The 26,010-nt window shown below is 56.0% G+C and overlaps 2 protein-coding genes and 1 long non-coding RNA gene across 6 annotated transcripts; all 3 read right to left on the bottom strand.

Annotated features, from left to right (window-relative positions):
- Positions 1-12: 12 nt before the first annotated feature.
- LOC146437222 (uncharacterized) lies at positions 13-1,709 on the bottom strand. The gene is made up of 3 exons (XR_014852147.1): positions 1,604-1,709; positions 780-1,311; positions 13-136 (listed from the first exon to the last, which is right to left on the bottom strand). It is a non-coding gene; the product is annotated as an uncharacterized LOC146437222 (long non-coding RNA).
- Positions 1,710-7,762: 6,053 nt separating this feature from the next.
- On the bottom strand, positions 7,763-11,476 carry LOC146437221 (uncharacterized). 2 transcript variants are annotated; one of them, XM_085059943.1, is made up of 5 exons: positions 11,056-11,476; positions 10,300-10,455; positions 9,694-9,774; positions 9,327-9,392; positions 7,763-8,302 (listed from the first exon to the last, which is right to left on the bottom strand). In XM_085059943.1, the coding sequence occupies exons 1-5, from the start codon at positions 11,399-11,401 to the stop codon at positions 8,295-8,297; spliced, it is 657 nt and encodes a 218-aa protein (XP_084916069.1). In that variant the 5' UTR covers positions 11,402-11,476; the 3' UTR covers positions 7,763-8,294. The 2 variants fall into 2 exon arrangements, with proteins under 2 accessions (XP_084916069.1, XP_084916070.1); XM_085059944.1 differs by having other exon boundaries at positions 9,327-9,389; positions 11,056-11,468.
- Positions 11,477-12,716: 1,240 nt separating this feature from the next.
- On the bottom strand, positions 12,717-25,936 carry ARHGAP36 (Rho GTPase activating protein 36). 3 transcript variants are annotated; one of them, XM_085059948.1, is made up of 11 exons: positions 25,571-25,933; positions 23,223-23,377; positions 21,436-21,498; positions 20,181-20,437; positions 19,465-19,660; positions 18,889-18,944; positions 18,288-18,438; positions 17,684-17,832; positions 16,616-16,786; positions 15,409-15,506; positions 12,717-14,481 (listed from the first exon to the last, which is right to left on the bottom strand). In XM_085059948.1, exons 1-11 carry the CDS (start codon positions 25,867-25,869, stop codon positions 14,343-14,345), a joined length of 1,734 nt encoding a protein of 577 aa, XP_084916074.1. In that variant the 5' UTR covers positions 25,870-25,933; the 3' UTR covers positions 12,717-14,342. The 3 variants fall into 3 exon arrangements, 2 of the variants coding, with proteins under 2 accessions (XP_084916074.1, XP_084916075.1); XM_085059949.1 differs by lacking the exon at positions 25,571-25,933 and adding an exon at positions 24,891-25,164; XR_014852146.1 differs by lacking the exon at positions 12,717-14,481 and adding an exon at positions 15,778-15,948 and having other exon boundaries at positions 15,408-15,506; positions 25,571-25,936.
- Between the last annotated feature and the right edge of the window lie 74 nt (positions 25,937-26,010).

The following is a 26,010-nucleotide window of genomic DNA, read 5'->3' as shown; positions in this document are numbered from 1 at the left end:
CCCCGTCTCCTGTCCCCGGGCGGGCTCCAAGCCCCCGTTCCCGAAGCGGAAGGCCTGAGGAGAAGAGGCAGCCCTGGACACCTCCTAACCCGGCTGCCCCAGCCCAGACCCCCGACCTGCCTACAACCACCGGTGCCTGTGAAGCACGGAATTGACTCCACAACTCAGATAGTTATGAAGTAGGTATGTGTTTATTCCAGTTGGGGTGCATGGGGGGTAGCCCCTCCAAAGGCATGCACACCCTCAGCAGCACTTCACTAAGTTTATATTAGGTTACAGATTACCTATGCATAAAGTTAGACAAAGGCCCTATACATATTCATTACCTATCCCTGCTTCGTATTATAATGAGCTCAAAGTTTATTTAAATATGCCCGCGCAAGCGCAGTGTCTTCAGATTAATTAATTAACTAATTATGACATGATCCATACTCTTCATCACGATGAACTGTTCACCCTGTTCCCTTGCGCATGCTCCCTTGGTCCTTGGTCCTAGTCCAAGCCTGAGAACCAACTCGTACCGGTCCTGGGGTCCAAGGGCGGGATGCTCGGTTACACTCAGTGGTTTTTCTCAATTATTTGGCTCTCCTCTCTCCATCCTCCCTGATACCAGGAAGGCACCAATTCATTAAGAGAATAATAAATGAATTGCAGCAGGCATATCTTAGTAAATCATTATCCAATCTCTGGCTCTCTAAATCAGTTCAAAAATATTATTATTACTATTATCCATCTTCTTGTTCTTTTACATTAGTAATTTCTATTTTACCCTAAATCACCTGGCTCTCGAATTCCCGCTCCATCCTTGTCCCAGCCCGGGTACACCTGAGCTGGAGCTGCCAGGAGCGCCAGCAGGTCACCGTGCCTCAGTTTCCCTTCTCTTCCTTGGACCAAGCACTGGGACGGAGCAACGAGCTGCAGGAGGTTTTAGGGACAATCCCCGCCCCGGTCCCTGGACATCCATCCTCAGCAGCAGCAGTGACGGCCCCAGTAGCAGCCAACCTCCCCACAGACACACAGCCCCAGCACCAGAGCCCACCGTGTGCCCTCAGTGACCCCAGTGCCACCAGTGTCCCCATTGCCCCCAGGGCCGCCAATGTCCCCAGTCCCAGCACTGGAGGACACTAGAGGGCAGCAGCACTCCGGGCAGGAGCACAGCTCAGCGCCGGCAACGATCATCCCGGAGCTCCCGTTATCCCGCCGTGTCCTTGGGGTCTCCTCCTCCTCCTCCTCCTCCTCCTCCTCCTTCTCCTCACCCCCTGGCTCAAAAGCCGCTGGTTTCTCCTCCGAGTCTGGAAACGTGACCGGTTCCTGCCGGGAGACAACCGAGAGGAGCACGGAGCTCTGGAGTGATCACAAAACCATGGAATTTTGGGTGTTGGAAAAGCCCTCCAAGATTCCAGCACTGCCACGGCCACCACTAACCCATGTCCCTAAGTGCCACGTCCTGTTAAATCCCTCCAGGGATGGGCACTCCACCACAGCCCTGGGCAGCTGTGCCAGGGCTGGACCATCTCTTTCCATGAAGGAATTTTCCCAATATCCAAACTAAACGTCCCCTGGCACAATTTGAGGCACTTCCTCTTGTCCTGCCAGTTGTTACCTGGGAGAAGTAATCCCCTCCTGGCTCCACCCTCCCTCCAGGGAGTTACAGGGAGAGAAAAGGTCCCCCCAAGCCTCCTTTTCTCCAGGCTGAGCCCCTCCAGCTCCCTCAGCTGGGACTGGGCTGCTCCATGGGGGAAGAACACAGACCCCATTCCCAGTTTCCTGCCCATTGTTTTCCATGCTCAGGAGCACCACCAGAAGGAAAAACAAATCCCCCTGGCTGGATGTGGAGCCCAGTCCCATCCCATTAAGGCAGGGATAGCCCCAGGCTTGTCCCAGTCTGCCGGGAAGCCACTTTGTTCAGGGAAACAGGAAGCCCTGAAATAGCAGAAGGTGGAAACACGTGGCAGAGAGGAGCTGGGAGCATCCAGCATCCCCCCAGCTTGCCTGCACAAGCCCTTGGCATCATTCCAGGGTGAACCCACTGCCTTCTTCCTCTCCTGCTATGGCAGATTCTCATCTCTCACCCCCCACATCCCACCAGACCCCAGCCCAAAGCATTGGGTACCCCAGAAGCCGTCTCTGAATGCTCCTGGCCACCCTGGATCCAGCACCCTACTTGGAGAGGGCACCTAGGGGAGAGGTGCTGCTTTCCCTGCTGCTCCCCATCTTCCCAGGCTGGAATAAACCAGGGCAATCCTCAGGAAGGAAACAACTGGCTCCTGGTCCAGCACCTACTGCAACTGTGCCAGGCTGGAGCTGCTGTCCCAGAGGGATCAGGGCTACCCAGAACAGGGTCTGAGCTGACCATACCGAGGGCAAGTGGGAGGGAGGGATGATCTGGACCGTGAAAGGCTGCAGGGATGAGCAGGAGGATGCTTCATCCACCTGGTCTCTGCACAGAGTGGCTGCCAGTGCTACCCACCCAGCATTGGTCATCCAGGCACTGATGGCTGGAATGCTGCTGGAGTTGGCAGAAAGCGAGGAATAATGGCTTCAAATGGACAGAAGGCAAGGATAGATGGAATATGGGAAGAAATCCTTTCCTATGTGGGTGGTAGGGCAGTGGCACAAGTTGCCCAGAGAAGCTGTGGCTGCCCCTGGATCCCTGGAATATTCAAGGCCAGATTGGATGGGGCTTGGAGCAACCTGGGAAAATAGAAGATGTTCCTGCCCATGGCTGGGGGTGGAACAGGATGGCCTTTGAGGTCCCTCCAAAACCAAACTAGACCAGAATTCTATGAAAACATCCCAGAAAAAGTAAATATCACAGCCAAATGGGAAAAGAGTTGAACTTTGCAATGTAAATATTCCTCACAATGGTCAGACAGGCAGGACATAGAGACTTGTGGGACACAGTGAGGAAAGAGCACGGGGCTGGGCATCATGCTCCCAAAACACAAGGAATTACATGGGAAAAAGCAGATATTCCAGGTCCGAAGATCTCTGCCAGAACAGGGTGCTGGCCTCTGGGAGCAGAAACCAGGAGATTATGGCAAGGAGGGGTATTTGCAGGCTCAGCCCCTGCTTGAATGGAGGCTTGGAGCCGGGGAATGGTGACACAAGGCTGGATTCTCCTGGTATTGGATTAATTAGTTTAATTCTGAGGTTAATGCAGGCTAAGACAGCAGGGAGCCTGGCCTGGTTCAGCTGTGATCCACTGTTCTCTCAGCTCGCCCCGACCTGGCTCAGGCTCGGTGACGTCAGGCCAAGGGTTTTGGCTGGGATGGGAATGGGGCTCGTGCTGTTTGGACAGCTCCTGTCCAAACAGAGCAGAGCATGGCAGGAGAAAGCTCAGCGACAGGATGACTTTTCCCTGCTTCATCCCGTGCCCCAGCCATGCTCCAACGCTGAACGATATTCCACCAGCCACGCAGCACATGCAGCTCATCCCTGCCTGCTCCCGGGGGACACTGCAGCCAGCCCTGGCTGAGGGGAGCAGAACAATCCCGGGAAGTGACCAGGGAGGGGGGGGATGAGGGGACAGGATGCCAGTGCTGGCCACCACCACCGGCATTGTCTCTTCAGATACCTGAGGGATGAAGTCAGAGATTGAGCAGGGAACAGCAGCCAGAGAAAGAAACGCCAAAGCCCTGACCTCAGGCGCCTGCCGTGCTCTGAACCTCACTGAGGGGTGGAGGAAGGTTGTCTCCTTCCATCCATGGGTGCTGGTATCTGTGGGAGAGAGCAACTTTTCCCTGGGCAACTGGAGGTCACCTGGAGACTCCCCAGGGGCTCTCCTGTCTCCAGCACAGTCCAGCAGTACTGAGGATCCTCACAGCCCTGGGGTGCAAGCAGCAACGCTCTGGAAAACTCTAAACTTCTGGCCAAGCTTCTCTTTTCCCTGTAAATGTGGAAAGATCCCACCATGCTCTGAGGGTTGGAGACCCTGTGCTCTGGAGCGAGGCTGGGAGAGCTGGGGGTGTCCAGCCTGGAGAAGAGAAGGATCCAGGGAGACCTTAGAGCCCCTTCCAGAGCCTAAAGGAGCTCCAGGAGAGCTGGAGAGGCACTGGGGACAAGGACACAGAGGGAGAAGAGAATAGAAAATGGCTTCAGACTGCCAGAGGGCAGTGTTAGGTAGGATATTGGGAAGAAACTCCTCCATGTGAGGGTAGTAAGGTCCTGGCAGAGGCTGCCCAGGAAAGCTGTGGCTGCCCCATCCTTGGAATATTCAAGGCCAGATTGGATAGGTCTTGGAGCAACCTGGGTTAGTGGAAGGTGTCCATGCCATGGCAGGGGGGTGGATTGAGATTGGCTTTAGTGTCCCTTCCACCCCAAACCATTCTACAATTCTATAAAACTACGTGAGGGGGCTTTACAGGACAGAAAGCTGGTGGCATCCCTGGGGCTAGGCTGTCTCCCAAAATAGTTACAGCCTCTTCCATCTTCACAACCAGACTGTCTGGGCAGCTGGAGACCTCCCTTCCCCAGAGGGTTGAGGTTCCTCTCCAAATCACAGAGTGACAACCACTTCTTTTGGGGGATCTCTGGTGACTGCCCTCTCAGTGGCTGCGGAGATCCCTCCATGTGGGAGCAACTTCACTGAGCAGCATCACACCTGGGCAGGGTGAAGAGCTTCTCTAGCTCCATCAGCCCCAGGCAGACAGAAGCCCTGGCATCGGCATGGCAGTCTTGCCTTGAGGGATGCCTCCATCCGTACCTTTTTCCTGGGGATACCAGAGAGGGGAAGAGCAGGGAGATACAGACAACACCTGCCCAGAGGTGGTCCCTACAGTGTGCCCACCTCCCAGGAGGGAGGTGACTGACTGCCAGCCAGGACCAGCTCCGCTAAAGCTGTCACCTCCATGTCCCAGCACATCATCCAGGTCCCCAGGAAGCCAGGAGATCTGCTCCAAGCTGGAGCTGCATCCTCCAGCCCGGAAAAGGGTTGCTGGGGACCATGGGAGAAGCATGTGGGACCCGCTCTGCTGGCAACCAAACACGTGGGCTCCGGAAAAGCCCACGGTTTGTGGGAGCAGCTGCAGGCTTGTGCAGCTGCCTGGCTCTGGTTACCCACTTCCTGCTGCCGTCGCTTCTAAGAAAACACGCAGGAGCTGTTGGGGACTGCGGCAGGGAGCAGTGACAGCCTCACTGCTGGCCCTGTGCAGCACCACAGCCCCACTCCAGCCTGGCCAGGGCTGGGCTGGGATGCTTTTCAATGTGAGACTGGGAGGCTGCCTGCACGTCGAGAGCCTGGACCAGCAGTTCTCAGCTGATGGTAGGGGGTCCAACATGCCCTGGGCAGCTCCTGCATCTTCATCTCCTGGTGCCTCTGGAGGGTGGGTTCCCACCAGGCTGGTCCAAACCACTCTCAGGACTCTTTGCAGAGCCCCACACTATGTCCAGCCCATCCCAGCTGCTCCCACTGCTCCCTGGCCCTGCTCCAGGCCTCCCCCGAGCTGCTGTGGGGAGCAGGACCCTGGGGAGGAACTGCCTGTATTACAGGACATGCATGTTCACACTGATTGATTTTGCAGCACCTCCAAGGCACGTGCAGGGCCACAGACCCTGCAATCCATGGACCCTCTGACACACAGACCCTCGGACCCATGGACCCTGCCACACACTGGACCCTCCAGTTTATGGATCCTCCAACCCACAGACTCCCCAACACACTACCCCACTCAGCCTCAGCCCGCCCAGGAGAGTGAGAGGGGGTCAGGGGTCCCCCCAAGCTGCACAACAGCCCTTGGACAACTGTCCCTCCATGGGTCAGTGGATGTCACAACCCCCATCTTGGTGCCACCCACCACCTTGCTGTGTCCCCAAGCCTTTCCTGGGGGTCCCACAAAAAACAAAATCCACCTTCTATCCCCACAGAAAAGTACATGTGCTCAAAGAGAGCTGTTCCAGTGATGTGCAGAAGCCACAGAATCATGGGATCATTTCAGTGGGAAAAGCCCTCCAAGACCATCAAGTCCAACTGTTTGCCCAGCACCGCCAGAGCCACCAGTACACCACATCCCCAGGTGTCACACTAACGTTCTGGTTTGAACACTTCCAAGGCTAGGGATTCCACCACTGCCCTGGGAAGCCCAGCATGGAGGCTTAAGTTGAGCTGCTGCCAGTGGGCTGGGCAGGACAGGATCTCCTGTCAGCCCACACGTAGAACTTGCACTGTAGGGTACCCAGTGCCATTCCCCTGCTCCCCCCAACGCAAGCAGATGCTGAGAGCTGCATCACTGAGGCAGGAGGTGACGTTGAGCCCCAGCAAGGCTCCTGTGTAGATGGATCAACTCATCCATGGGATGTGGGCAGCTCCCACCCACCCATCCCAACCTCAAGGGGCTGGAGGAGCCCGGGGTGACATCCAAACCCACTCCTGGCAACCCCCACAACAAACAAACCCCAAATCTTCACCAGAGCTGTGCTGTGGCTGCAGGGGTTATCAGCCTCAGCAGATTTGGGGCGGAAAATATTTATTTCTGTAGCTTGGCAACATTTGCCACTGCTATGGGGGTGGAAGGGGGTGAATGGGACATGGGGACATTGACAGCATTGCTGTGACCCATCGAGACAGTGCTGGGTGTGGTGGGTTTAAAGCTCCTTCCCACACAGGCTGAGGAGGAGCTGGTGATGACCAGGGGCAGAACGGGACCGTGGGTGGAACAAACACCAGAGTCAGAGCAAGACAGCAAGGGCAAAACACTGAGTGCAGTGACTCAGAGGGGAAAAACACCCTCAGTGACATAGGGGTTGCTGCCATCAGCACAGTGGGCACAGTCCCCACACCACCCTAGCCTCAGTGATGGGGGCTGTGTGTCCCCACAGAACGTCATGGGCAGATCTCCGAGCACCACAGGCAGATCCCTGAGTGTCACAGACATCTCTGAGCATTGCCTCCTCTTACTCCCATTTCCTGGCTGCCCCTTGGGGTCCATTTGGGACATCAGCAGTCACATCACACAGCGTGGGGACAGCAACAGCCCAAAGTGTTCCCTCACCTGCCCTGTCCTGGGCTCTGGGGCTGCCACCCTCCTGCTGAATCAGGCTTGGATCTGTGTGTGCTCAGAGACTCCTGCAGCAGCACAAAGCCCTAGGGGTGGCAGAAGGGGTGTCCAACATCCTCCTACTCAGCACCCACGGACCAGGGATGAGGGAAGAAACCGAAACTGCCCGTTTCCTGCTCAGACAACACGTGGCCCTTCTCCACGTGGAGATCACGGGCAGAGAGGGAGACAACGAGCAAAGCTACACGTTCCTCTTCTGTCATCGCAGTGCCCATGGTGGCAGCCCCTGGGGATGGGAAATTCCAGGAGGGAAACACAGGAGGGGAATCCTGAGGGGGATCCATTATCGCACTCAACAGCCAAACCTCACTCCAAGCTCAGCTCGGCACAGGGCTGCAAACCCACATCCTGGAGCTGCAGCCAGGGACAATATCCAGAGGAAGTGGCACCAGGGCACCTCCATTGGAAGCAGGACCCCTGGAGCAGTGTCATCCATTCCAGCAGGATGATCAGGCAGTGGCCCACTTCCCTGAAGAGATGGAGAATGAGATGTATTTGACCCCCTCTCCCACCCCACACTGTCCAAGAGCCAGGAGAAATGGAAGACCAGGGATTCCCAACCCAATATTCTCCCTTCAGACAGGCACGTGCTGCTGAACTTGCTTCCCTGTTTCCCCCTTTTCCAATGCCAATCCCACCAGCTGGCAGCCCCAGGCATCCCTGCTGCCAACCCCTGCCAATGGGAAAAAGATGGACACAGACAAGCAGAGGCTTAAAATCCTGTTCATAGAAACACGTCCCTCCCCTCTGTACAGCACAAAACGTCTTTACAGTATTTACAGCAGCAGCTGGGCCAGAGGCACTTGGGGGGCAGGGAGGGGTCTGATTTGGAGCTCCCCGTGCAAAGCAAAGGCTCAGCCATGGCAGATGCCACCAGCGAACAGGGCTTCCTGGCCTGGAGGGGACATCAAGGTCACACTGATGTCCTGTAAGCTGATCTTCCTCAAAATCACTCAGGGAGCTTCAACAGTGGCCCAGACCCCCCAAACCCTAGGGTCCCAGGAGCCATCAGACCTCAATGCAGGGTGGGGCCCAGTGCCCACCCAGGGCTGTTGTCTTCTCTTGGCACTGGCAGGACCCTGCCACCATTGTCCCACAGCCAGATCCATCCCCACTGCCCGTCCCTGTCCCCAGCATGGCCCAGGAGCTGTCCCCACCCCGGCCAGGGGTGCAGAAGCAGAGGCAGCATCAGGGAGGCTCAGGGCTGGAGCTGCTCCTCTCCAGACTCCAAAATACAGCTCACATCTCTGCAGATAGATACAGAAGAGAGTTAGAATCTGTAGGGTTCAAGCAGAAATCTGGGGCAGGGGGTCAGCTCTGGTCCTCTGCCTGTCTCGCTCCCTCCCAGCATGGCTGGGGCCTGGCAGAGCAGCACTTTCCACCAGTCACCTCATTTTGGACACTAGGGAAGGGAACAGATACCAGAACTGTGCCTTACACAGTCGGCGTGGGGGGAAATATTCTTTTAATCAGGTTCTCTCTGCCTCCAGTCTGTCACGCAGGGCCCCTGTGAGAGGAAGTGGCCTCTGCCTCGGTTTCCCCAGCAAAGCAGACATTGGGGAGCAGCCAAGCTCTCCAGAGCTGCTGGGTACAGATGCCAGAGACACCCAGCACAGCATCACTCCCTTCCCCAGGGACACCCCCAGGCTCTTACCAGGAGGGAAACATCTGGAGGAGGAGAGCATGACCCCCAGGCTGGCATTGCCCTCCTTACCACCACGCAGACCCACTCTCCATCCTCCAGATATGGTGTTTCCATAGGGTTTGGATATACCACAAGGAAAGATCCTCTTTTCCTCCTGCTCACCTTCCGCCCAACCAAAGAGCAGCCTCTGAACAGCAGCTGCAGGGAGGCTGCAGGCAGAGGGCCACAAGTCCCTATGTGTCTTCCCAAAAACATCAGCAGCTCTGCAGGTTGTGCTGTTGGGCTTCATTGCTAAGACCAACCTGGCCTTCATGTCCCCAGTCCCCTCCCCCAAGCACCAGCACTTCACCTCCTCTGGGGGAAACTGAGGCAGCAGAGGGGGAAGACACTAAAGCCATGGAATTTCTTCCCAAGGTGAAAGAGTTTGAAGAAGGAGGTGACATCCATGAGCCCCTCCCCAAAAGAAAAAAAGGAAGGGTTCCACCACTGCAGTCCAGGCCCCCTGCAGCCAGACCCCCAGGCAGAGGAGGTGCTGGCCAGGCTTAACCAAGGCAGGGGCAGCAGAGGAGCCCCAGCCCGGGTGTCCCATCCCATGGGAAGTGCAGGGATCAAAGCTGGGCACATACCGTCCAAGGCTTTATCCAGGTCTGCGATGAACTCCTCCAGCTCCTGCGTGTCACCAAGCTTAGCTGCTAGGGAAAAACATGGTCAGGTCTTCCCATTCCCACTCTCACTGGGGAGAGGAAAGACTCCAACCCCTCATTCCTAACACAGCTGCTCCAGCTGTTTCTGTCCCAGCCAGTCCAGCCTCAACTGGGAACATCCCAATCCAACTGCTGCCTCTTCTAGGCTCCTGCCAGGACACCAGGGCTCATTCCCACCTTGTAGAGCCCCATTGGCACCCCCCCCATCCAGGGCTGCCTATCGTTGCCAAGCCAAGCTAAGCACACAGAAGGAAGTGCTGCAAACCCCTTTGGATGGGGCCAGGCTCACCTTTTGTGGGATAAGTGTCAGCTGGGGTGTTGAGGTGCTCCTCACTGGAGTTGAGGCTGCTTCCCGGGGATGTGCTGGCACCTGCAGACAGAGCATCAGTCCCTGGCCCTGGGCACAGACACCTGATGAACACTTTGCAGGAGCAGGGCCCAATCATGCACATGGCACAGGGTGGCACACTCTTGGAGAGCCCATCTGCTCCTCCCCTGCTGCCAGGAATGCTCAGAAAAATGGAACTGAGTTTGTCAGGTCAAAGAGAAGCAGATGCTGTCTCGGCACAGTTACAAGGACAGGGTTATTACAGGAACTGGGTCCCTCTGAGCTCCTGGTTATCCCAAAGCCCCCCACGGTCCTGCAGCAGCCAGCCCGGCATAAGGAGCCCCAGCAGATGTTGGCAGGTCCTGGGCCAGTATCCAGTGGTCATCCCCCCGTGTTGCTCATCCAGCCCACCAGGGATGTCAGATAGCATCAGCAGGAGGATGTTTTCCATGGAGGAACCACAGAGCTCCCACCCTGACAGACACCATCCTCCCGCAGGGCTCCTCATTCCCCAGCCCCAGACTTCCTCTCCAGCTCATCCCTGTCATTTCCCAGCCCCAGACTCACTTTCCAGGTCATCGATGCCACTGTCATACAAGCTCTGTCCAGCCTTCCTCTTCAGCTCCTCCAGGTGCTGCTGGTACTGACTGGCAGGGCCACGGTCAAAGTCCTCCATGACCTCGTCAAACTCTCTCAGCAGCTCACTGAGCTCCTCAGCCATTGCTGGGGACAATATGGGGGAGTTGGGGCACCCACCAGGCAGGCAGGGCCAGCAAAAGCCTCTTGGGAGCAGCCCAGGCTGGGACGGGACAGAGCCAGGCTCCAGGTCCCGTCTCTGCAGGCAGTGGCCAGCACTGGTCTGAGCACATCCAGCTCCTCGGACAGCTCAGCCTTCCCTCCAGCTCATCCCACAGCTGAGCTGGGGCACAACCCAGTGAGAGCTGGTCCTATGCAGGCCTGATAGAGTCCCACAATGGTTTGGGTTGGAAGGGACCTTAAAGGCCATCCAGTTCCACCCCCCTGCCCTGGGCAGGGATACCTTCCACTACCCCAGGGTGCTCCAAGCCCCGTCCAGCCTGGCCTGGAACACTTCCAGGGATCCAGGAGCAGCCACAGCTGCTCTGGGCAGCCTGGCGGCACATGGAGGGGTGGAGGAGGGCAGAATCCCCAGCCGGGACAGCCCAGGAGCTCCAGCTCCATCCCGCTGCCGGGGATTGCCGGCGGGATGCGCAGCGAGGTTGGGGAAGATACAGGAGCGGAGCCCCTGCGGGCGGGGAGTTCCGAGGAGACGGCACGTTCGGTTCGGTTCGGTTCGGCACTCACCGGCTGCTCGGCGCCCCACGCTCCGGTCCCGGCGGCAGCGGCAGCCCCGGCCCGCGGTCCCGCCGGTTTTGGCTCCGCACCGGTGGTGCGGGCGTGGCTTGGGCGGGGCCTCTGGAGGCTCCGCCCCAACGGCCGCGCGGGACCGGGGGCATCGGGGAGTCCCGGGGTCACCCCCCAGCCACCCCCGCCCGGTCCCGGGCCCAGCGGGGAGCTGCCCGCTCCCTGCAACCCCCGCACAGGTGGTGGAACACGGAGGGCCGGGCTCTGCTCGCAGGGAACAAGGGAAAAACGGCCTCAGGTTGTGCCAGGGGAGGGTCAGGTTGGATATTAGGAAAAATTCCTTCATGGAAAAGGGGGTCCAGCCCTGGCACAGCTGCCCAGGGCAGTGGTGGAGTTCCCATCCCTGAAGGGATTTAAAAACCCTGTGGATGTGGCACTTGGGTGTGGCTAGCACAGGTTTTTCCCATGAGAAATTTTCTTGTGTTTTATAAATAAAGTTTGGATGTTGTTGGAACAGTGTCCCAGAACTTGGGCAGTGCAGGCCTGGCCAGTCAGGCCTGGGGGAAGGCTTCTGACTGACCAATCTGGGTGACTTTTGAGAACTCTATATATGTGATGAAATCAAAACAATAAAGGTCATTCCTTCTTGCCACTGAGAACTGGTGCATTCATTACTCTGCTAGCTGCTCAACAGCGACACTTGGGGACATGGGTTAGTGGTGGCCTTGGCAGTGCTATGGGAGTGGTTGGACTTGGTGGTCTTGGCGGGCTTTTCCAACCTCAACGGTTCCATTATTCTCTCCCAGAGGTCTCCCAGTGAGCTGTCAAGTGCAGAGCTCTGTGTCTGAGTGCTACCCTAGATCCTGGTCATCAGCATGAGGGAGACACAGGGGTTTTGAAAAAGAAGAGCACAGGCTCTGCTTTCTTTGCTGTTGACTCTAAAATCTCTCATGAATCTGAGCAGCCAATCCCACTCCCTGTTGTACCCCTCATACAAGCCCAAAGCTTGGCTGTGCTTGTGAAACCCCACCAGTGCTGAGGGGGTCAAGGTGGTTCAGGAGGGGCTAAGAACCAGCCAGAGCCACCCCAACAGCGGCAACTGCCCCCTAAACATCAATGACCTCCCCAAACAGCAACCACCCCCGAAACAGAGACCATCCCCAAAACAAGGGCCACCCCCACGAGAGCCACCACCCCCAACACCCCCAAACATGAACCATTCCCCAACAGCCACCACTTCCCCAAAACCAACCACCCCCCCCCAAAGCAGACACCCCCAGCAACAACCCCTCCTGTGCCAGCACTGGGCGTCAGCAAACATCAAGACAGAAGTTTCCCGATTGTTTCTAAGGTGAGCCCCAAGGCTTGCAGGTGAAAAGAGCCCACAAGAACAGAATCTGGAGCATGAAAAAGCCAACCGGCCTCTCTAGGGTGATGCCAAGGCTCCATGAATTAGCTTTGCAACTTGCTTCGGGAGGGGTTTTATTTCATGAGGCTGGAATAGAACAGCTCCAAGCTAGCCCTGTGTGTTCCAGCAGTGCCAGGGGCTGCTCCCGTGGGAGGGAAGAGTCTCGGTGCAGCTGGAGGAGGCTGTGGCCACGCCGGTGCCGGGCTGCCCTCAAGCGGAGTTTCCAGCAATATCCCATCAACACTGCCAGGGATAAACACCCTACAGCGACGTTTAGAGTTCTGCAGTAAAGAGAGAAAGCTGGCGCTTCCCAGTGAGCTCCATGTGACCCCCTACCCCCATTATTTTGCTGGGAAAGTGAAATTCAGCAGGACTTTTCCTGCAAAGAGCTGCCTCCTATGTCAGCATCCCTGTCTTATCCTATAGTCATGAAATCACAGAACGGCTTGTGTTGGAAGGGACTTTAAAGCTCATCCCATTCCACCCCTGCCATGGGCAGAGACATCTTCCCCTATCCCAGGTTGCTCCAAGCTCTGTCTCTCCTGGCCTTGGACATTTTCAGGGATGGAGCAGCCACAGCTTCTCTGGGCACCCTGTGCCAGTGTTTTACCACCCTAGGAAGGAATTTGGAAGGCTGGAGCTGCTCTTGTAGCAAGTAGAATCCCACCCAGAGCAGTGGCTGGACACAGTGCTGGTTTCACAGTTGACACTCGAGTGTGCTGGTAGCCTCTGGAACCCTCCACAGCCTCATGGTGTCCCAAATTTATCTGCTTCACCAGACTCAACAGCACTGCTGCTCTCTGGAGCTTATCAGCTCCCTGGAGGTCCCACCAGCTATCTCACAGCACAAGCTCCTCCGGGAAATGCTTCCCCACCCATCCTGACTGTACCAGCAGGGAAGGGACCTTTGCAAAATAAGAGCCCAGTCCTGAGCAGGACACCTGAGAAGGTCTGGCTGCCTTCAGACCAGGACTGGGTGCAGGCTTTAGTGGAATATGGAATACAGAATCTCTCCTCCTTCTCAGGCCAGCAACATGGAAAGGCTCATCCAGTCCTTCGTAATCCTCTTGGAGCTACAAGATGTGCTCAAAGCCATGACACTGGGATGGGAGCATCCCACCAGCCCGAAGTTTCCTGGGGTGCTGGCCCCAGCTGCAATTCCCTGTTCCATCTCTCACAGAATGATTTTTGTTGGAAGGGACCATAAAGATCATCTACAACCATGGAACATCATCCATCCACCAGCTCTGGATGGGAATGTAGGAAAATCTGTATGGAACAACTGATGGAGGTTCAGCCCTTGAAACATCCCCATCCCTTCCTGTTCTGCCAAACACTCCAGTTTGCCTGGTTTTGTTTGCAGAAGTATTGTTTTATCCCCAAAAGTGCCCTGCTCTGGCTGGCCCATCTCTGGAAATGTCCAAGGCCAGCCTGGATGGGGCTTGGAGCAACCTGGTCCAGTGGAAGGTGTCCCTACATGGGCCAGGGCCTCACCACCATCATGGGGAAGAATTTCTCCCAATACCCAATCTAGGCCTGCCCTCTGGTCATTCCCCCTTGTTCTGCCCCTCCAGGCGCTTACAAAAGCATATGGATACATGGGTAAAGTCCCTCTCAGCTGTCTCTTCTCGAGGCTGAACTGTCCCAGCTCTCTCAGCCTTTCCTCCCCAGGTCCCATGAAGAAGGAGGTGGCAGGGGAGGGCTGTGCTGAGGGCCCGGCAGGGTTTGGATCTGCAAGGTGACAGCCTGTGCAGGTGACCCCAAGCACAGCTCTGTCCCCATGGCACAGGCACAGGGGCTGCCCCCAAAGTGGGGCAGAGGACTGGGTTTTGCTGGGAAAGGCTGCCTGGTTTAGTCCAGAGGGCCTGGCCAGGGCTCTCTAGATGCCAACATCCAGGTTTAGGAAGGAGACATTGCTGTACAGCTCCAAGGACACCGAGCCCCGCTCCAGGCTGTGTGTCCAGCCAGGCATTGTGGACGGAGCCTGGTCCTCTGTGGGATCCTCACGCTCTGGGCTCCTAAGGAAGCACAAAAAGAGAGATACTATTTGCAAATGCTTCTATTGCCAACCCCACTCCCAAATGGCCTCAAGCAGTGATCCCAAAGATCCCAAAGACTGCCATCTCCAGACAGTCCCAAAAGGAATGTGAAGACAGACAAGAAACTGTAGCTCAGATCCTAGAATCCTAGGTTTGGGTTGGAAGGGACTTTGAAGCCCATTTAGTCCATGGGCCTCCACTAGATCAGCTTGCTGCAAGTGTTGCCCAGCCTGGCCTGAAGGTGACCTGTGGTCCAGGAAAACCCTTCCCACAGGATAGCCCATGTTTGCTGAAGAGTCACCAGCTCTACCCGGAGATGGAAGGCTCCCAAGAATCCCCTGCTTTTCAGGATCCCCTGCTTCCAATCATTCCCTACTTCCAACCCATGGGAGTAAACCCCCTCCTGCATTAGGTTCCATGATGGGCCCAGCTCATGGGACACAAGGTCCTTTTACCCACCATCTTTAACCACAGGGAAGGGCACAAGCTCCAGTTCTGAGTATCGATGGGACTGTCCCATCTTGCATCCCAAATGTGGATGTATGGACAGAGTGGGCAGCCACACACAGACACACAGGGCAGGCAGAACCTGCATGGAAATGTGGACACCAGGGGTGAAGAAGGTTTGTAGAAGGTTGGTGATGGAGCAGGCATCAGCGTGTGGCCCTGAGAGGCAGGAGCAGGGGAGGGGGCTGGACAAGAGCCATGTCAATACAAGAGCTCTGGAGAGAGCTGGCACAGGGTGGGGAGGAGAGGTAGAACAGGGAGCTCTGAGGGATAGGGAAGCTGAGGTATGAAGGGCTTTTGCTGGGGAGCCCGGGACCAGAAGTGGTGGAGGGAGGAGGAAGATGAGCAGGGTGTGCCATCGCTTGTCCCCATGTCACAAGGAGCCCCTTGGGGACTTACGGTGCAGCAGGAAACTTCCTGCGCAGCAGGTACTCAATGACATCGGGGTCTGTCTGGAACAGCCTCCTCAGGACATCACACTGCAGCTCTGGAGAGACCTGGGGGAGACATGGCCACATCACTCGTGGGGCTCCTCTCAGCAGGAGGATGAGCAGAGACAGCCGAGGGCACTGGAAGGGCTCCAGGACAATTCATAGTCACAGACCTACCATGTTGGTGACATACCCCACACCCCTCCCAGGGTCTGCAGGATCTCAGCCCCTGCTTTCCCCCCACTATCCCCAGTCCTTTGTAGCCTCCCACAAATTGCTATGAGGCTTTTTGGGGACCTGAAATGTCACCTTCCAATAAACCTGAAGGAGCTCTTACTACTGCATGCAAGTGCTCTGTGGGAAGGTGGAGAAAGGATGGAGCCAGACTTTTCCCAGAGGATGGGCAGAGTCCAAGATGCTGCAGGGGCACTTCTGACAGGGTAAAACCCTTCCCCTGATGATGTTACAGTCCCAGAAGAGGACCTGGAGAGGTCAGAGCTCCCCATCCCTGGAGAGACGTAAAGCACAGGTGGATGAAGCCCTGATCTGGCTTGGAAGTGAGCCCTGATCTGACTGGTCTGGAGGTCCCAGAGCTCTCCTCCCACACAAACTTTTACATGACCCTAATAGATGCCTTTGGGAACCTCAGGGTTATGTATCCCTAGTACAGGATGAGCATTCCCTGCCTCCTGCTGATGGTCCAAATTACCCACTGAAGATCCGATCTGAGCTGATCCCGTCCCTCACCAGCTCTCCCCAAACCTGCCTGAGGCTGTGGCATTTCCACCCCACACCATCTCCTTGCAGCTCCTTCCCTCTTCTAGGTTTGCCCATTTTTTTTCCTCTTCTCTCCCCCCTCACTGGGATTCTGGGGGAGAAACAGCCCCAAGGTGCCACCTCTGCTATAGTTGTTCCCTGTCCCGGAGGAGCTGTCCCACATCACTGGGTGGGAGGTGACAGACAAGAGGGGACCTCCATGGCCTGCAGCTCTGCCTTCACAACACATCTCCAAGCCATCCCAAATCCATATTTATACCCTAAGGAATGAGCTTCATTTCCCCCACTCGAGTCACCTGCTCCTGAGCAGGGCTGGGAACTCCTCCTTCCCTGCTGCTGTTGGAAGGGCTCAGAAGGAAGGACGGTCCAAAGGAGCTGCCCTGAGGAGCTCCACCTACCATGAACAGGGAGTGGTGGTGTTCAATCAGCCTCTGGAGCACCAGGATTATGGCGGCACTGTCCTCAAAGTTCAGGGCACCGGCATCTTTCTCTCCAGGCTTCTCCTTCTGCAGGATGTTGGGGCCAAAGACTGTAGCCAGGTTTGAAACTGTCATTTTATTCCCAGGGATCTAGAAAGGAAGCACAAAAGGATCCTGTGGGCTGCAGATGTACTGGCATGGGATGTCCCAGGATATCGTCACCCATCACAGGGCAGGAGCACGAGGGCGAGGCAAGAGCAAGGTGTTGGTCTGGGTCCAGTTTGGTCCTCTCTGAGCTGGTGGCTGGGCCAGCGCAAAGGGTTTGAGGTGCTGGAGCACACACTCATCCCATTCCCTCCTGCCTCACCTTCCCAGCCCCTCCCAAGAGATATTTAGAATTGAAATTATATTTCGATATAAACCTCACATTATGGGACAAAAGCAGAGAGACTCAGAGCTTGAGTTGTCCAGAAAAACCACAATCAACCTCAACACATTGTCACAAGTCCTTCATGGCACTGGGAGGTGGAAATCCAGAATAAGTCTACAAAAACACCCCTTTGGCTGCCTGTGGACACACAGCCAGGTCCCTCTGGAGCTCCTGCCACCCAAAAAGTCCTGAGCCAGCCTGAGTCACCCAGGCCTGACATGGACATGGGACTCATCCTGCCTTGACAGGACAAGAGGAAACAGCTTCAAGTTGTGTCAGGGGAGGTTCAGGTTGGACACCAGGAGGAATTTGTTCCTGGAAAGGGTGGTCAGGCATTGGAAGGGGCTGCCCAGGGAGGTGGTGGAGTCCCCGTCCCTGGAGATGTCTAAGGAATGATTGGACATGGCAAGTGCTCTGGGATGGGGGACAAGGTGGGGATTGGTCACAGACTGGACTCGATGATCCTGGAGGTCTTTTCCAACCTCAGTGATCCTATGATTCTGTGAAGGATTTGGTTTTTCCAAAGGTTTCACTCAGGCTTGCAGCAGCTCTGGTTCTAGCCACGGCAGCCTGAGCACCCTCTCCCTGTGCAGCTGCTCCCTCTGGATCAGCCTTACCTGCCGGCCCTCAGCGTCCCAGGAGTGCTCGGCGTGCCGGGCCACCTCGCCCAGGAAGCGCAGGAGGCGGAGCAGGGTGTCACTGTGGCAGGGGGGCAGCAGGAACAGCAGAAGCTGCAGGGTGTCCAGCTGTGCCGACCCCTCCATGGCTGGGCAGAGAGCAGCTGTTAGTGAGGATCCCAGCCCACCAGGCCCTCCTCCACATCCATGGCAATGAGCTCTGGAGGGAGCCAGAAGGTGTCCCACCCTTCATCCCATAGGATGGAGAAGCCAGCAAGGGCTGTGATGATGTTGGATATTGCACAGCCCCGCAGTCAAAGACTGGAGCAGAGGGATTTTTATAATCCAATTTTTGAAAAATCAAACAAACCCCTGACCAAACCCACAGATTACAGTAACTGCATGTGGCAGGGCCAGGCAGTACATCACCCATCCCATTGATGTCCAGAGGTTTGGAAAAGAAGGGTAGTGAGGAAGGATCTGTTCCTGGAAATGTCCAAAGGACTTGGAGCCACCTGACCTACTGGAAGGTGTCCACGGGATTTAAGGCCCCCCAACGCAAATCCTCCTGAGACTGTGCAGTCCCTGCTCCACAAGTACTCACTGGCTGTGCTGAGGAAGGCTCCATAGAGCTCTCTGGGAATCAGGGAATCCGGCATATCCCGAAGAAACTCTTTAAGCAGGGCAGCCACATCATGAACACTTTGATGCTCATCCAAGAAAACGTCCAGGCCTCGATCAAACTCTTCCCTCAGCTTGGAGATGGAAGAAATGAGAAGGATGAAAACCACTATCAGTTCTTCCTCTTCACACAAGTCATGCTGGCAGAGCTGCTGCCATGGCAGGACAGGAGAGTTCGCTGCTCCCAATGCCCCCCAAAGCAGGGCACCCCAAAAGGCACCAACCGCCTCCTGTACCCAGGGGATGAGTCATGGGACCAGAGGGAGCCCCTGGATGGACTCTGAAAAGCCAACCAGGGCATGGAGGCTTGCTTGCAAAAAACAGCCTGAAGGGAAGGAGCTGGGCCACTCTCCTGGCTGGGAGCAGGACCCAGCAGCAGGATACAGGCTGCCTGGGATCCAGTATGTGCCTGGGGTGTTTCAGACCTCTCCACACCAATGTCAATTCTATCCATCCCCATCCATATGAGCCTCTGTCCCGCGGACAAGGCACAGCACAAGGATGCAGCGTATGTCACCATTTACCTGCTGAACTCTTTTCTTGGAGCTCCCAACACGGAAGATGCCAACTGTTTGGAGACCTGGGAGACAGACAGGTTAGTGTTGTACATTCCCACGGCTCTCTGCTACCCTGCCTGGACCTGGGAGCACCTCAGCACCATGGCAGAGCTTCTCCTGCACACCTTTCCCTGCTCCAGGTGGTGGGGGAAAAGGAAGGATTGTGGAGCCATGAAATTTCCTCCTGGTTGTCTGCAGGCGAAGGAGGAATGCTCATCCCTGCAGTCACTCTGAGTAAGAGCTGGAATTGCAGTGGGAGTTAAAACACCAAGAGATGGTCAGTGACACACACAGTGAAATTCTCTTCTCAGTGACATCCCCTTCTGGTGCTGCATCCAGCCCAGAGGACTCTCCACAGTAGGCTTTTTGGGAGATGCCCTACCCCAGGACTCACAGAATTGCCAAGGTTGGAAAAGACCTCCCAGACCATTGAGTCCAACCTTCAGGTAAATCCCACATTAAAGTAGGTGCCTCCTCCCACCTTGGGGTGGCCAGGCCAGGATGTCCCAGCAACCACACACAGGGAGTTTTTCCTGTCCTTACCGTGTGTCTCCAGGTGTGTGCAGCACTTGTCCACAATCCGTGGCACCTGCCAGGTGATTGGGTTCAGGCTCAGCGGCTTCTTCTTGCCCCGGCTCCTGCGAGGGTCCAGCTCATGGGGGTGTGAGAGCTGCAGTGCCTCCAGCAGCTCAGAAGCGTTGTCACTCAGGTCAGTGATGGAATCCACGGACATGGCCCCCTGGGATGGAGCAGAGGGGGTTTGCAGATGGCAGGAATGACCCCATAGATCCATCAGGAACCTCAGGGGTTTGTCGGAATGGGCAGCATACAGACCAGCCCCTGCCATGGGGGGCTTCCACTGTCCCAGGTTGCTCCAAGCCCTGTCCAACCTGGCCTTGGACACTTCCAGGCATGGGGCAGCCACAGCTTCTCTGGGCAACCTGTGCCAGGGCCTCACCACTCTCACAGGGAAGAATTCCTTCCCAATATCCCATCTATTCTTGCCCTCTGGACCCTTAAATAGCCCCCTGGTAACCTCAGCTCCACAAGAGCTGAGCTAGTGGAGATCCTCCCACCCCTTACCATCCATCTCCAAGGGGACTGGGGACATCCCCATTTCCCTGAGGACTGGGACTGGCCCAGCCTGGGACATAACCAACCCACAGCCAGTAAGAAAAGACCCTGAAAAACCTCATTTATTGCTGAATTCAGACCCCCCCAACCCACAGCACCACCACAGCCCATTCTGGGCACTGTACCCTCCGTTGGCTCCAGGAGCTCTTGTCCAGAAGAGTTGGTGAAAGTGGCTCCTCTGGGAAGGCCCCATCGGGTGCCCGGATACAGCTGGTGCCCATTCCCAATCTCTTCAGCCTCTGAGCCCTAAACCTCGCCACCGTGGCCTCCACCTCCAGGCAGAGCCGGCGGCTCTTCCCCACGGCCTCCTGCAACTGCCGGAAGGTGCGGTCGTTGGCGATGACCTGGGAGAGCGGGATCCCGAAGGTGTGGGGAGAGCAGTCTGGGGGAAAACATGGCAGAAAGGGAAAGGCATTGCCTAGTGAGGGAGCTGCACTAATCCAGCCCAGTTTTCCTGCCCCCGGGAGCACCTGGAGTGGGTGGTGCCTTCCCAAGGAGCCAGGTAAAGCCAAAGGGAGCTGCTCTCCTGGACCCTGGGTGCCAAAGAGCCAGGCGGGGAGGGCATGATGTGGGAAATGGGGTGCTGAAGGAAGAGGAAGGAGACACAGGGGAGCTGGCAAGGAAAACTGCTCTCCATCAGTGTGCTTGTTGGAGCTTGTCCCAGTTTTTCCTGGACTTTCCTTCTTTTCACTGGTTACAGCCCTATGAAGATGTCACAGTGTCTGTGAAGCAACAACTTCATAGATCACCAGAAATATCCAATATGAAATCGTTTTCCCAAATTCTAACCTCCTGTTCCTGACAGGGTTTGCCTCAGCTATGTCTGCTCAAGAAAATCTTGGTATTAATGGTATTTTTCCCAAATCACTGTCCCTCTCCATCCCTCTGGCAAGGAGGGCTCTCCTCACCCCCTGCCTTTGCACTGCCCTGGAGTTTTACACCTGGGTCAGAGCCACAAACCGACTTAGTAAAATATGAGACATTAAATTCAATAGTTTCCTTGAGTGGGCTTTGTGCTGGTGTGGGGAAGCGCATTCCCACCTGGCTCCGCTGTAGGATTTAGGGTGCCCCAGGGCTGTCACTGAGGTCTTTCAAGGGACGTTAAAATAAAATTGGAAGCAGCAAGACTGGGGCAAAATGGGCAGATAGACACATTTATGTGGGTACAGCTTAAAAATGGATGTCGACATTATGTAAATTCCACCCACATTTTTCCATGCCTTCCAGGCTCAACCAAGCTCATGCCATTCCAAGAACACCAAAACAACCTGGGATGAAGCATCCTGCTGGATTTGGGCACCTCCCAGCTCAACCCACCAAAAATCACTGATTCCCCCTGAGAGCAAGGACCAAAGCCCTGGTGCAAAGGAGGCTGCTCACCTTTCCTCTCCTTCGAGAAGCTCTCCAGCTTCTGCCGGATGGATTTAGTGCCTTTGGAGCCATCTGGGAGGAGAAGAGAAGGGGAATGTTCAGAACCAACATCTTAGGGCTGGTTCAGCACGGGGTCCCTGTCCCTCTGCAGCTTCCTGCCAGGGGACACTGCAGTGGTGGCCACGGCCCTGAGCAGATCCAGGAGTCCCATGGGGGACATGGTGGGCAGCAGCTGCCCGGGGAACATTCCCTGAGATGGACATCACTAACTGGGGAACAGCCCCAGAGATGGGCACCGTCCTCCCCAGGTGAAGGGATGGAAGGATCCCATGGCACTACATGAGGAATGCGGCCCAGAAAGGCTTTTGGGAATGTTTTACAGAGCACAGACACATAAAGTTGAACAAAACAATATCACAAACCCCATCCTGATCTGGAGGTCTCCCACCTCAGACATCCAGCAGCAATGAACAGAGAATTCAGTCAATGCCCACCCTAAACCCTTCCAGGACACATCACCCTATTCTGGCTCATACTCCTCATTCCTGAGGAATTCTCTTCTTAGGAACAGCTTATATCTACATGTTTGGGTTATTTTGTAAGACTTAGAGGAAAGCTCTGACCGCTGGAATGAGCAACATGAGTGTAGAAGCCAACATAAATTATCCAGCAGCACACTGACCAACCAGGAACGAAATACTGGGGTTTGGGGGGGTTTTTGGCACTGCACTGGTCCCTGGAGAAGCTGCTGCTGCAGGGTGTCATTGCAAGTGGGATCACAAAAGCCCAAAATAAAACAAAATAGAAAAGGAATCAGGATGTTTGTGGTCAGAGTCCTCCAGGGACTGGTGCTGCAGCCCTGGAGCAACTGGGAGGGAGAGAGGAGCAGTGCTGGACTCTTCATGAAGCCATTCCATGGCATGAAATCTAAAGATTATTAAGACAGGAAACCAAACTTGGGTGTCACCCCAAGCACTTGGTGCCCAGTATGAAGCTGGGCTTTGGGAGATGCTCTGGCCCTGGGAGAGGTTCCCAGATTCCTGGGGCCTCCATACTTGGGGGGGCCCAGCCCCAGCTGCCCTGGGACTGCTGTGAGTGAAAGGGGTGCTGGAAACCCCCAAGCTCCCTCTGCACCCCCCAATCCCAGAGCTGATGATCTGGAGGCATCCCCTGCCCTGCTGAGATGCCAAGATATGGCTCAGGGCAGAGGAGGTAACTGGTGAATTTGGGAAGAAGTCAGAGGAACCCCAGCTGTCTGGTTTTGCTGTGAGAATGCTGGGGGACACAGGCAATTGTGTTCCCTGGGAACCCTGACAGGGCCTCTGTGCTCAGTTCCTGTGCAGCTCCTAAATTTATCCACCCTTTAATCTCCCAGTGCATTATCCACTCTCCCATAAGCCACTTTCCAGCATCAGGATTTAGTGCTGGACATGGATCCAAACAGCAAAGCCTGTCCCACCCCAAGGGCACTCAGACAATCCCAGTGGAGACCTTGCCAAGCTGTCACATCTGGTTTGAGTTTGGGGGTTGGAGGGTCATGTTCTCACACTGCTATGGACATGCAAACCCCTCTAAAGGCTGATCAGGCCCTCGGGGCTCAGAACAAAGCAAGAATGAGAAATAAAATAGATCAAAATATGTCACAAATGGCTTTCCACAATCTCCATCCTCGGCTCTGGTGCAGGGGGTGAGCTCAGCCTCAGCCCCCCTTGGCAGGAGCCTCCTCTCCCATCCTCTCCCTTCTCTCCCATTGTCTGCCATCCTCTCCCTCCTCTGCCATCCTCTCCACCCAGTACCTCCGTCCAGGCTGAGATGCCCCACGAGCAGCTTCTCCTGCAGCCGGAACAGTGCCAGCTCCTGCAGACTGGCCCTCTCCAGCTCTGACAGGCTCTGCAGGGCCACGGGCTGCATCCCAGGGCTGGGGCCTGGCACAGGGGCTGAGCCAAAGGTCCTGTGGAAAACACACCTAGCTGGACACATGGCAGCAATACCTGCTTTAAGAGAGAAACTGCTGGAAAGACCCCAGGGAGTCTGCAGGAGACAACTTGTCCCTCTGTCACCTGTCTGCAGAGCCAGTGGGGCTGCAGATGTCTCAACAACATCATCTCATTTCCACCTTCCAAGCAAAGGCATTGGAGGCATCAGGAGAAGAGATTCAGATTTGATATTGAGTAGAAATCCTTCCCTGTGAGGATGGTGAGGCCCTGGCACAGGGTGCCCAGGGAAGCTGTGGCTGCCCCTGGATCCCTGGAAGTGTCCAAGGCCAGGCTGGACAGGGCTCGGAGCAACCTGGGACGGTGGAAGGTGTCCCTGCATGGAACAAGATGGGCTTTAAGGTTACTCCAAACCCGAGCGATTCCACCATTCTATGATCCATCTCTTTTAAATCATAAACAACTGCATGTGACCAGAGGTGCCAAAGTGCTTTACCCCAGGCAAAGGCTGGACCGCAGCCCATGGACACACCCTGGACACCCCATCCCCTCTCCCAGAGCTTTGGGGAGCCCCCCTGTCACAGATTCTGAGAGCCTGCACAGGGACCTGATTCCTCACCCCACACTGACCTGGCTGCCTCCAGCCTGGTGCCACCTCCTCCTGGTGCCACCTGTGCCACTGCTCCAGCAGCGGCACCACCCAGCACAGTCCAAAGAGCAACAGCAGCCCCGGATGGAGAGAGGACTGAGGTCAGAGTACAGGCTGTGGAAGGAGCCTCCCCAAAGAGGCTTAAGGCAAGAATGAAAAATGAATGCCTGGAAATCTCCAGGGATGAGGGTGAGACTCCCCAGGAACAGGACAGGGCTCCTGTGTCAGGCCCAGCCAGAGCTGCAGGCCCCCTCCAGCCCCTGAGATGGTTTCCCTCTGGCCAGCTTTGAAATTTCAATTTCTAAAGGTATTTAGGAAGTTACATAAAGAAGAAAACAACTATAAAAGAGTTGTTCAGAGTTCCCTGTAAGGGCACACTGAAAAGGGAATTCAGCTACATCATAGAATCCCACACTGGTTTGGGTTGCAAGAGACCCCAAAAACCATCTCATTCCACCCCTGCCATGGGCAGACACCTTCCACTGTCCCAGGTTGCTCCAAGCCCCTGGACACTTGGACACTGGACTTGGACACTGCCAGGGATCCAGGGGCAGCCCCAGCTTCTCTGGGCACCCTGTGCCAGGGCCTCCCACCCTCCCAGGGAGGAATTTCTTCCCAACATCCCATTCAACCCTGCCCTCTGTCAAATTAAAATAGATGCAATACAGGGATTTTTGTAACTTCCATCCTGCTCCCCCAGGGACAGCTTGGCACATGTAACACTTTGGCTGTTGCAGGTGAGAGAATCCCCACATGCCAGGCAGCTCCTGTGCCTCTGCTGCACCAGGAGCCCCCAGCAGGATGGGAGCAGCTCCAGTGTGGGTTGGTGGGTGGGTGGGTGGATGGACAAACCCCCAGAGAGAAACACTGCAGGGAATTACCTTTGTGCAGGTGAAGCTCCACACTCCGGCAGAGCCCATGGCCACAGCCCCTGCCTAAGCAGAGTCCTGGGGGATGCGGCTGCCATGGGGTGAGGAGGAAGAGGAATCCTGGTTAGGAGGGGGAGCAGCAGAGGGATGGCAGGAAGAAGGCAGGAAGAAGTCCAGACAAGCTGCTGCTTATCTGCCTGACTGCAGGCACCACTCAAAGAGCCCTGTGATGTGCCACCACCACTGGCATTCCCAAAGCTCATCTTTCAGGAGTTAATCCCAAACACCTGCCTTTACTTCTCACTCCAGGTGTGAATTTATGGCCCTGGGGACAGGTGAGATGGGGACCAGCACCTCCAACCCACAGGCACAGCAGCAAGGTGGGTGTCCCTGCTGGGGACAGGGGTGCGTGACCCTGCAGAGCCCTGTGGGACAGGAGAGCTCACTCAGCACGGGAGGGAAACGCTGGCCCACAGCAGGAGCAAAACCAGAGCCCCACAAATCCTCCTTTGGAGGGGGATACCAGAGCAGAAATCTCACTAACTCAAAAACAGGACTCGTGCTTATTTCAGGAAATCTCATGGGGAAAGCTCAGCCCAGCTGCCCCTTCCATTCCCAAGGAGCAGCAGCTGCTCCCCCAGTTTCAGCAGCAGTTTCTCTCCTCGCAGCTGGAACAAAGGCCCCACATTTACCTTTCCCTCCTGGAGCTCCTGGCTCTTCCTTTGGGACTATGGTTTTCACGGCAGCATCTCCACGATGGCTCTGGGGCCCTTCCCAGCCCACAGACAGGAGGAGAAACAGGGAAGTGATGGAGAGGAGCCGCCGCAGCCGAGGGGAGGAGAGAGGGGAAGAGAATGTGAATTTTCTGCCAAAAGAAATGAGAGCCAGAAACAGCGTGTGGAGAAAGGGCAGGGTTGGATGGAAGGAACCGTACTTCCCACGCCAGACACTGAGCCTTGGCAGTGATCAACCATTGCTCAATCCCCTCCATCCTGAGCTTTCCCCACTGCCATACATGGGTTCCCAGGACACCCCTGAAGTGTCAGTTGTGCTGGCAGGTGAAACCTGAACTGGGAATGTGCTGCCTGGGGTGGTTGATGAGGGCCAGTGGATGGTTTCCACCTCAACTCTC

Source organism: Lichenostomus cassidix, chromosome 4A (assembly GCF_008360975.1).
Source record: "Lichenostomus cassidix isolate B80296 chromosome 4A, HeHo_3.0, whole genome shotgun sequence".
Taxonomy (NCBI): domain Eukaryota; kingdom Metazoa; phylum Chordata; class Aves; order Passeriformes; family Meliphagidae; genus Lichenostomus; species Lichenostomus cassidix.
Note: the sequence above shows the minus strand (reverse complement) of the source record. Positions and strands in the feature narration are given on the sequence as shown.

What these genes read in the sequence shown, in the direction of transcription:
- LOC146437221 (XM_085059943.1), bottom strand. Translation starts at nt 11,401, where the DNA reads ATGAAGGAATTTTTCCTAATATCCAACCTGACCCTCCCCTGGCACAAC. An exon ending in CGTGGGGCGCCGAGCAGCCG is followed by an intron (nt 10,456 to 11,055) that starts GTGAGTGCCGAA and finishes TATTGTCCCCAG; the next exon opens with CAATGGCTGAGGAGCTCAGT. An exon ending in TGACACTTATCCCACAAAAG is followed by an intron (nt 9,393 to 9,693) that starts GTGAGCCTGGCC and finishes GTTTTTCCCTAG; the next exon opens with CAGCTAAGCTTGGTGACACG.
- ARHGAP36 (XM_085059948.1), bottom strand. Translation starts at nt 25,869, where the DNA reads ATGGAGGGGATTGAGCAATGGTTGATCACTGCCAAGGCTCAGTGTCTG. An exon ending in CCAAGAAAAGAGTTCAGCAG is followed by an intron (nt 18,439 to 18,888) that starts GTAAATGGTGAC and finishes TCCATCTCCAAG; the next exon opens with CTGAGGGAAGAGTTTGATCG. An exon ending in ACCACCACTCCCTGTTCATG is followed by an intron (nt 15,507 to 16,615) that starts GTAGGTGGAGCT and finishes TGTCTCCCCCAG; the next exon opens with GTCTCTCCAGAGCTGCAGTG.